The 9,872-nt window shown below is 39.6% G+C and overlaps 1 protein-coding gene across 1 annotated transcript; it reads left to right on the forward strand.

Moving 5' to 3' along the window:
* Nucleotides 1–55: 55 nt before the first annotated feature.
* pik3cg (phosphatidylinositol-4,5-bisphosphate 3-kinase, catalytic subunit gamma) lies at nucleotides 56–9,154 on the forward strand. Its single transcript, XM_039660678.2, has 11 exons — nucleotides 56–266; nucleotides 1,747–3,740; nucleotides 3,948–4,013; nucleotides 4,929–5,154; nucleotides 5,243–5,346; nucleotides 5,435–5,581; nucleotides 5,658–5,748; nucleotides 5,830–5,960; nucleotides 6,244–6,355; nucleotides 7,208–7,365; nucleotides 8,188–9,154. Exons 2-11 carry the CDS (start codon nucleotides 1,755–1,757, stop codon nucleotides 8,467–8,469), a joined length of 3,303 nt encoding a protein of 1,100 aa, XP_039516612.2. The 5' UTR covers nucleotides 56–266; nucleotides 1,747–1,754; the 3' UTR covers nucleotides 8,470–9,154.
* The last annotated feature ends 718 nt before the right edge of the window (nucleotides 9,155–9,872 follow it).

The following is a 9,872-nucleotide window of genomic DNA, read 5'->3' on the forward strand; positions in this document are numbered from 1 at the left end:
ATGACATATTACATGTTATTCATGTGTAAAGTCGAGAGTGAGCCGAGGTGTGTGTCAGGCCAATGGGAGCAGCATCTGAATGCGTGTGACCGTGAAGGAGGGGAACGCGCTTCTGTGACTGACTGTCGCGTTTATTTTGGACTAATAACTACTGAATTACGAGCGGTTATACTTGTATGTGGCCTGTTTTGAGTTTCATTACTGCATCCATGAATAAGTGTTCACCCGACCGCTTTCAGGGTCTTCGGCTCTGCGTTTGCTGAACGGTGAGTTTTATTATTTTTCCGCAACCTTCCGGCGAAACCGTTACCTCTGAGCTGTCAGTGTTATAAACAGTTTGTCTTGTTATTTTGTGTAAAAATGACATTGCACCATAGATAAATTACGTGTGTTTTAACTCTAAATATCATACTTGTTTAGGGTGTCATTAAAGAAACTTCCGCGTTTGCTGTGTGTTTCTACAACATGGACATTTTTAAAGTTTCCTCTCGCAAACTGGTCGATGTATGAAACTAATGCTTGATTGATGTGACATTCGGTTTGCGTTATTTGCTTACTTTTCTGCTTTGTCAACATCTGTTGTTTGGAGGGTTTAGCACATTTGTGCTTCCTGCTTTGGTGACTTCCTTTGCATAAAGTGAACGGTAACTCGTATAAGATTATGTTAGATAATGTAACTCTAAAAAGTAAAATACATCTTAATATGTTTATAAATGTACATTTAATTCTGTACTGTACTAATGACTAAAAGTAACATTTGAAACATTACACCTGCTCACCTCCTATATACATTTTCTTTAATTTTTTTTTTGTTTTTTTTTTTTGGAGGAAGCTATTTTAGGTGTAATCAGTTTGTAAAATATTGTGGTGGTGGTCCATGGTGGCATATTTGTGCATGCAATTAAAGGAAACGTTCCCCAAAAATGAAAATGATCCCATGATTTAATCACCCTCAAGCCATATATTATGTATATTACTTTCTTTCAGCTGAACATAATCAGAGTTAAATTAAATAATATCTGGCTCTTCCCAGCTTTGTAATGACATTGAATAGTGAAGCTTTAAAAGCGCATCCATCATAAAAGTAATCCATACATAATAAATGCTTTCTGAAGTGTAGCGATATGTTTTTGTTGGAAAAAATATCCATATTTAAACTTTATAAACTATAATCACTGGCTTCCAGCTACGCGTGTTCAGGAGAGAGTTATTATGTGGTTTTATTTTTTACCTAAGCTTACACTACGCCTTCGTCCTTCATCGGGTCAGAGCAGAGATGCCCTTTGCAATTTCGAAGACCCATTTCAAACAAACAGGGAGGCCCCCCCAAAGTCACCTGACATTAACTTCCTGTTTATTGAACTGCTGTATAAAATCAATAGGCAATCAAATTTGCATTTGTGATCATAATTGGGAAAACAGCACTCAATATATGGTTATAAATATTAAAAACAAGATTTTTATTAATTTTTGTGGTGTTTTTGCCTCAAATTCCCATTAAATTCCCATTAATTTCCCATTAACTTCTGTTACGAGGCCTTTTCAAAGTGAAACGGATGATCATAGCAAAGGCCGCTACTTGGTCAAAGGTAACCCTTCCACCGGATCTTGACTCTCTCATGAAAACAAGTAAAGTCTTGAGGGTTGGGTAAATTATGGGATAGGTTTAATTTTTGGGTGAACTATTCCTTTAAGCAGCCCTAGTCCTTTTTTGTGAGAAAACTGCTCTTTCTTTTACCAATTTAGCATTGGTTATGGAACAGCAAGCCAGTGATGATGAACCGCCAGTAGTTCGTAGAGAGGAAAACAAGAGGAGGAGAAGAAAAATGAAAGCATTCACGTCTAACTCAGCTGTATCGATGGATCATATACCGGTTGAGTTTATACTTCCCACCATCAACAAAAACACCAAGTCCCCAGAAACGCTGCAACTGGACGTGACTGGAAATTGGACGGTAGAGCAGGTGAAGGTCCAGCTTTGGCACAGAGCAGTCACCACTAAGTTATGCCCTGAGTTTTACCAAAAATACTCTCCGGACCACTGCATCCTACTCTACCAGAAGAAGGGCAACTGGTATGAGATCTACGACAAGCAGCAGGTATTCCAAACCCTTGACTGTATCAGATATTGGAAAGCATTGAGAAAAGAGGTTGGGAAGATTCATCTGGTTGTTAGACCACAACCTATTGAGGATTCGCTTCAGTACCAACGGTTTCTGAACTACCTGATCGGATACGACGTTACCGATGTAAGCAACGTGCATGACGACGAACTGGAGTTCACACGAAGAAAGCTCCTGACCCCTCGGAAAATCGAGCTGTCTGATCGAGATCCCAAGCTTTACTCAATGGATCCCTGGATGACTATGAAGCCCCTTCCTGAATACTTGCTGAGCAAAATAAGTACCAATAACATTTTGGTGGTGATACACAAGGACACAACAAGCCAGACCATTAAGGTGTCTATAGATGACACACCTGCCGGGGTTCTCCAGAGCTTCTTCGCCAAGATCACCAACAAGAGAGCGCTTCTAGGCATAGCAGAAGACGTCAGCGAATCCGATTTTGTCTTGAGGGTTTGTGGACGAGAGGAATACCTATATGGCAACCATGCGATTCAAAATTTCCACTGGATCAGACAGTGTCTTAAAAATGGCGAAGAGATCCATCTGGTTTTAGAGGATCCACCAAACCCAGAACAAGATGTGGTCCAAAAAGAGGACTGGTCTCAGGTCGACGACTGCACCGGCGTCGCTGGGACTCACGAACAACTGACCATCACTGAGAAAGACCACGAGAAGGTGTTCACCATCTCCCTTTGGGACTGCAATCGTAAATTCAGGGTCAAGATCTTGGGGATTGACATACCGGTTCTCCCACGTAATTCAGAGTTGATCGTGTTTGTCGAGGCCAGTATTTTCCATGGACAGCAGCTCCTGGCCCAAGAAAGGACAAACTCCAAACCCTTTACAGAGGAGGTGCTTTGGAACACCTGGTTGGAGTTCAACATAAAGATCAAGGACTTGCCCAAAGGTGCCCGACTTAGCCTTCAGGTGTCGTGTGGAAAAGCGCAGACTCAAACGTCCAAGGAAAGTGACTACAAAAACAAGAGCCGCTTGCTCTACTATGTCAACCTGTTACTGGTGGACCACCGTTCCCTGCTCAGACAAGGGGAGTTCATCTTGCACATGTGGAAGATGCCCGAGAAGAATGAAGACCACAGCAGCGTTAACGCAGACAAACTTACGTCCGCAACCAACCCGGACAAGAACAACTCCATGGCTGTTGCTATTCTCCTGGACAAGTACTGCTACCCGGTGGCTCTTCCCAAGAGCAAGGATTCTCCGGACTCGGAAATGGACGGCGAGAGAGGGCAGAGAGAGATGCCCAACCATCTGCGCAAACAGTTCGAGCAGATTATTGCTACAGATCCCTTGCATCCACTCACCTCCGAAGATAAAGAATTGCTCTGGCACTTTCGGCAGGAGTGCATGAAGGATCCCAAAGCATATCCCAAGTTTCTTTCCTCCGTTAAGTGGGGTAAACAAGAGGCTGTGGGGATTACACACTGTCTTCTGGAGAGGAGCACCGTATGGGACCGAAGCTCGCTTGATGTGGGTTTGGCTTTACAGTTACTGGACTGCCACTTCTCTGATGAAAACGTGCGCTCTTTGGCCGTCCGGAAGTTGGAGACTCTGGGAGATGATGATGTCCTCCGGTACCTCCTGCAGCTTGTTCAGGTGACTTACAACACACGCTATGGTTGGTTTTGCATATCATAACTCAATAAACAAAGGAACTCCAGTTAGCTATTAAAATCAGCAAGGGAATATTTACATAAAATGAATCACCCGATTGTATGATTGATTACAGTATGATGTGAAGTGTGCAAGTGGAAGAATACGGTATTCATCTTAGTTGTTGGTTATTTGTTTTGTTTTTTGTAGGCTGTAAAATTTGAACCGTACCATGACAGCGCACTTGCCAGGTTCCTCCTCAAACGTGCACTTAGAGTAAGTCAGAACTTCACCCGACTGTAGTTTTTACAATGTTTTCAGTTTAACATGGGGGTGGTGATGGCGCAGTGGATAAGACACATGCCTTTGGTGTGAGAGGCCCGGGTTCGAATCCACTGCGAGACACCAATGTGTCACTTTTTAAAAAAAAAACTTTTGCTGATAATTTACTCACCCCCATGTCATCCAAGATGTCCATGTCTTTCTTTCTTCAGTCGAAAAGAAATTAAGGTTTTTGATGAAAACATTCCAGGATTTTTCTCCATATAATGGACTTCAATGGGAACCAAACGGTTCAAGGTCTAAAAGGCAGTTTCAGTGCAAACTGTTGAAAGGGCTTTAAACGATTCCAGACAACGAATAAGGGTCTTATCAAGCGAAAAAAAACTAAGTTTACGTTTTATAAATTCATTTATCAAAATGAACGAATCTTTTTTCGTGTCATTTGGTTCATTCAACGAACGAAATGAACGAATTGACTCGGAAAAAGATTTGTTCATTTTGATGAACGAGTTCGAACAGGAGAGTCACAAACGCAAGCTTATAAAACTTAAACTTTTTTTTATTTTTTATTCCTTTCGCTAGATAAGACTCTTATTCATCGTCTGGTGTCATTTAAAGCCCTTTGAACAGTTTGCAGTTTGCACTGAAACTGTCATTTGGACCTTGAACAGTTTGGTTACCAGTAAAGTCCATTATATGGAGAAAAATCCTGGAATGTTTTCATCAATAACCTTAATTTCGACTTAAGAAAGAAAGACATCTTGGATGACATGGGGTCACATTTTTTTAAAAGTGAACTACTCCTTTAACCCCAGAGGCGTGCGACCTCTGACATATATATAGCAATTGTAAGTCACTTTGGATGAAATCTAAACTAACTAAATGCCAACTCTTTTAACTCCTTCACAGAGCAAGCGCATCGGCCATTTCTTGTTCTGGTTCCTGCGTAGTGAAATCGCTCAATCCATGCACTATCAGCAGAGGTACGCCGTAATTCTGGAAGCTTATCTCCGTGGTTGTGGTGAAGCCATGCTGCAGGACTTCAGGAAGCAGGTGGAGATTACAGAGGCCTTGCAAAAAGTCACTCGCGAGATTAAGCAAATGTCTGCTGAAAAGTATGATGTTTCACCACAAGGTGATGACTACAGCCAGTTTTTGTCTCTAGTGTATTGCAATAGGCCAACTCAGTTCATTTTATATCTAATGTGGTGGGAACACTGTAGTTGTTACTCAGCTGCGCCAGAAACTGGAAGGTCTGCAGATATCAGGGTTGCCGGACAGCTTTAAAGTACCTTACGACCCGGGCCTACGGGCAGGAGCACTTGTGGTACGTAAAACTATACAGTGCATCAATAAATATACTAAGATAGCCTTAGATAATACAGCCATTAAACAATACACCTTATTAATTGTAGATTGAACAATGCAAAGTGATGGCATCCAAGAAGAAACCCTTATGGCTTCAGTTCAAACGAGCCGACCCAACCACCTTGTCGAGTGACACGATTGGAGTCATCTTTAAAGACGGGGATGACCTTCGCCAGGACATGCTGATATTACAGGTAGACATGATCATTTAAAAGCATGCTAGCAGTCATCAATGCTGTCTTGCAAATAGACCTTTTTACTTTCTTTCAGATTTTACTAATAATGGAGTCTATCTGGGAGCTGGAATCCTTGGATCTTTCCTTGTTACCATACGGCTGCATTTCCACCGGAAATAAAATCGGTAATGGCGGTTGATGTGTCGTTTTTTTTTTTTTTTTTTCCAGTCAAACAGAATAACATTCCTGAACTTCTCCTCTTCTAGGAATGATTGAAATAGTGAAGGATGCCACTACTATTGCTAACATTCAGCAAAGCACTGTCGGGAACACCGGAGCCTTTAAAGACGAAATCCTCAGCCAATGGCTCAGTGAAAAGTGTGTCAATGAGGACAAGGTATGTTCTTATTTCCACTTGCTGAACTGTTTTATTTGCTAAAGAGGAAGGAAACGCCTCACTTCCTGGAAGCTTGGTTTGAGGGCGTTTGCTTTTGTGTAGACGGCACCTACACACATCCAGTGTGCTATTTTTAAACAAGCTCTCTTGACTCGTATACCAACACCTGCGGGTTTGGTGAAGGAGGTTAGGGTCTTTGCATGTGTGTATTTGCTTGATGCAAATGTGAAAAAGGTCAGGCATTGGTGATGTCATGTTTGTACATTTTTTTCCACCTCTTTAGCACCAGCAGGCTGTTGAACGCTTTGTGTTCTCCTGTGGAGGGTATTGTGTGGCAACTTATGTCCTGGGCATTGGTGATCGTCACAATGACAACATAATGATCACGGAGACAGGTAATTATTGTTATTACAGTAACCTGAATACTGCTGCTTAAAGGAGTATTCCAGGTTCAAGGTTAGGTCAATCAACAGCATTTGTGGCATAATGTTGGTCACAACCTCCAAAATTTAGCTTGTATTCTAAGTGCCTCTCCTTAAAGGGACCGTACACCCAAAAATGACTCGTTTTAGACCCTTTTTTCTTTTCTAATCTTCGGTTAAAGGAGTAGTTCACTTTAAAAAAAAACCTTTTGCTGATAATTTACTCATCCCCATGTCATCCAAGATGTCCACGTCTTTCTTTCTTCAGTCGAAAAAAAAATTAAGGTTTTTGATGAAAACATTCCAGGATTTTCTCCATATAATGGACTTCAATGGGAACCAAACGATTCAAGGTCCAAATGAGAGATTCAGTGCAGCTTTAAAGGGCTTTAAACGACACCAGATGATGAATAAGGGTCTTATCAAGCGAATCCATCGGCCATTTCAAAAATAAATAAGTTTTTTAAGCACAAATGGTCACCTTGCTCTGTTCTGTGATGCGTGTTCGTGACTCTCCAGTTCAAACTTGTTTATCAAAATGAACAAGTCATATGGTTCATTCAACGAACGAAAAAAGATTCGTTCGTTTTGATGAACAAGGCAAGGCGAGTTCAGCAGTTGTTTTTTTTTTTTTTAATTATGACATTATTTAAATTTTGGGGTGAACTATCCCTTTAACCTTGATATCTGCTTTTTAAAAGAAGACTAAATTATAAAAAAAAAAAAACACTGGAGTTTGAGTTTAACTTGTATTGAAGTCTGAATATTCCTTCAGTCAATAAACACTTCAAGGAACAATTACAAAATATATGTTTTTTCTACCAGGAAACCTGTTTCACATTGATTTCGGACACATACTTGGAAACTACAAGAGTTTCTTGGGGATAAGCAAGGAGCGAGTTCCCTTTGTGCTAACTCCCGATTTCCTCTACTTGATGGGCACGACAGGAAAAAAGAGCAGCCCTCATTTTCTCCAATTCCAGGTAGACGCTCGCTTACGCTCTTAATATTTCACCCGTAACGACTTGGCAACCGATTCGTTACACTGTATTTTGATGTTCCACTTTAGACACTCTACTAACTACAAGTAACTTTGCAACTACATGTCAACTAACTCTCATTAGAGTATTAGTAGACTGACATGAAGTTTCTTATAGTCATTAGAATATCTGTTTAAGGGCATCACAATAAATTTGGGTGCAACAATATATTGTGTCACAATATATCGCAATCCAAAAATGCAACAATATGCATTGTGTATAGTTCACCGAAATAAACAATATGAGTTTTAGTGTCAGTACAACAGTAGACTACTATATATAATGTATAATGATGCAATGGGGGAATATTTGTGTGTCCTGATAATGCAAAATTACCAGTAAAACGTGTCCTAAATTATTTTAAATATATATAGTCAGAGACAAAGAGAAAGCATATTCATCTACAATAATTCAGTATTTTCCTGAATATTGTTATTCTGGTGTCTCTATTGGGTTTCCAGCACCAAGTCCAAACCTATTCATCTACACACCAATGTAATATCAAACTTAGCATTTTAAAAAGTACATGTTTTGTTACCCTTTTCATCGCAATAAAATCATACCGTGAGTTCAGTATCGAATCGTGACATGAGGGTATCCTTACACCCCTACAATAAAGTGTTAGTGGATATTAAGCAGACAGTCTACTAAAACTCTAATGAGAGTTACTTGATGTGTAGTTTTTGGTTTAGTAGAATATCACTGAAATAAAGTGTAACCACACATTATTCTGCTGACTAAACATAACCTTCCTCATAATCGCAGAACGTTTGCCTGAGGGCCTACCTGGCTCTGAGACACCACACCAACCTGCTGATCATCCTGTTCTCCATGATGCTGATGACCGGCATGCCCCAGCTGACCAGCAAGGAGGACATCGAGTACATACGGGAAGCGCTGACGGTCGGACGCTCGGAGGACGAGGCCAAACAACACTTCTTGGACCAAATCGAGATCTGTCGAGACAAGGGTTGGACGGTGCAGTTCAATTGGTTCCTACACTTGGTGCTAGGCATTAAACAAGGTGTGGAGAAGCGCTCAGCTTGAAGACATACAGTACAGCCAGTTCATGAAGAAAATCAGTGTCTTCGTTTTAAAAACGTGTTCTGTCACTTTTTATAAACCTAAATTATATTCTTATTGAATGCATGCATGTCATGCATTGCTTTTTTCTTAATGCAGTCTTGATATTATCTTGCACTGCAACACAATACATTTTTTATTTAGAGATTGGGTCATTTTAAATGCCCATAATAAAGCTGTAAAAAGAAGAAGCGCTGCTATTCTGTTAATCTTGCATACATTTCGAGATGGAGCACCAAGTCTTTTTTCTGGTTGATACAAAAATGGTTTCGGATTTTATACTAACATCATGCAATTTTTAAAAAAATTGTTTTTTTTTTAAATTAATTTCATGGTTGAAATGCCTTGTTCACATTTATCTGTCACCCTTTATTAATTTATTATGACTGTTGTCTGGTCATGTGATCATCAACATGGTATGTAGAACAAAACTGCTTTCTCTAGAAAAAATGATTCAAAATAATATAAAGTAAAGAGGCAGTTGAAACTTTATTGATGATAATCATTATTACTAACTGTAATCTTTAGTTTAATCTCTAACCCGCAAGAGAACTGCTTTAATGAATGGACACATGTCAACATGATTTTTTTTTAACATATATTTAACTTTATATTAAAATGCTTTGTAAATAAAGTGTCATGACACTTATTCATCTTAATTCAAATGACTTCTTTCATCTGAAAGCATGAAATACCCAGATGACTTTTGTTATGCAGTGGAGCACAACAGATATTTTGACTATCTATCTATCTATCTATCTATCTATCTATCTATCTATCTATCTATCTATCTATCTATCTATCTATCTATCTATCATCTGTCTGTCTGTCTGTCTGTCTATCTATCTAGTCAGCAATTAAAGTCAGTGGGGTCCAAAGTTTTTAGATGAACTTTTAATATCTGTACAACAACAGGTAAAAATGTTTTCAAAAACTATTATTTTGTCAGTCATAGACATAGAGGTTGGGAATGAGTAAATAATGGTAATTGTTTGAGTGAACAATCCCTTACATCATCATGGTCTTTCCTTTCCAGTGAGATGTTGCCAAACATCACTGAACATGCACAACTGTTGCCAGGAGGGAGTTAAGCCTTTGTTTCATGTTGTAATTCCAGTTTTTCCTCCATTCACTAAGAGGAAGCATTTCCTTTCCGCCTGATTTACCTGCAACCAGAGAGAGCTAACGTTACATTTCTATGTGCTCATACCGCCAATATTGTCTTTGCTCTGCCAACACTAATACTGTGGAAAACGTGAAGTGCTTACCATTGATAATACTATAAATTCATACATTAACGCGTGAATAAACCTTTACATCATCCTCATGTTGTTGACATTGAGGTGAACGCTTTCCTGTTTGTCCGT

Source organism: Pimephales promelas, chromosome 24, assembly GCF_988280905.1.
Source record: "Pimephales promelas chromosome 24, fPimPro1.hap1.1, whole genome shotgun sequence".
NCBI classification, from domain to species: domain Eukaryota; kingdom Metazoa; phylum Chordata; class Actinopteri; order Cypriniformes; family Leuciscidae; genus Pimephales; species Pimephales promelas.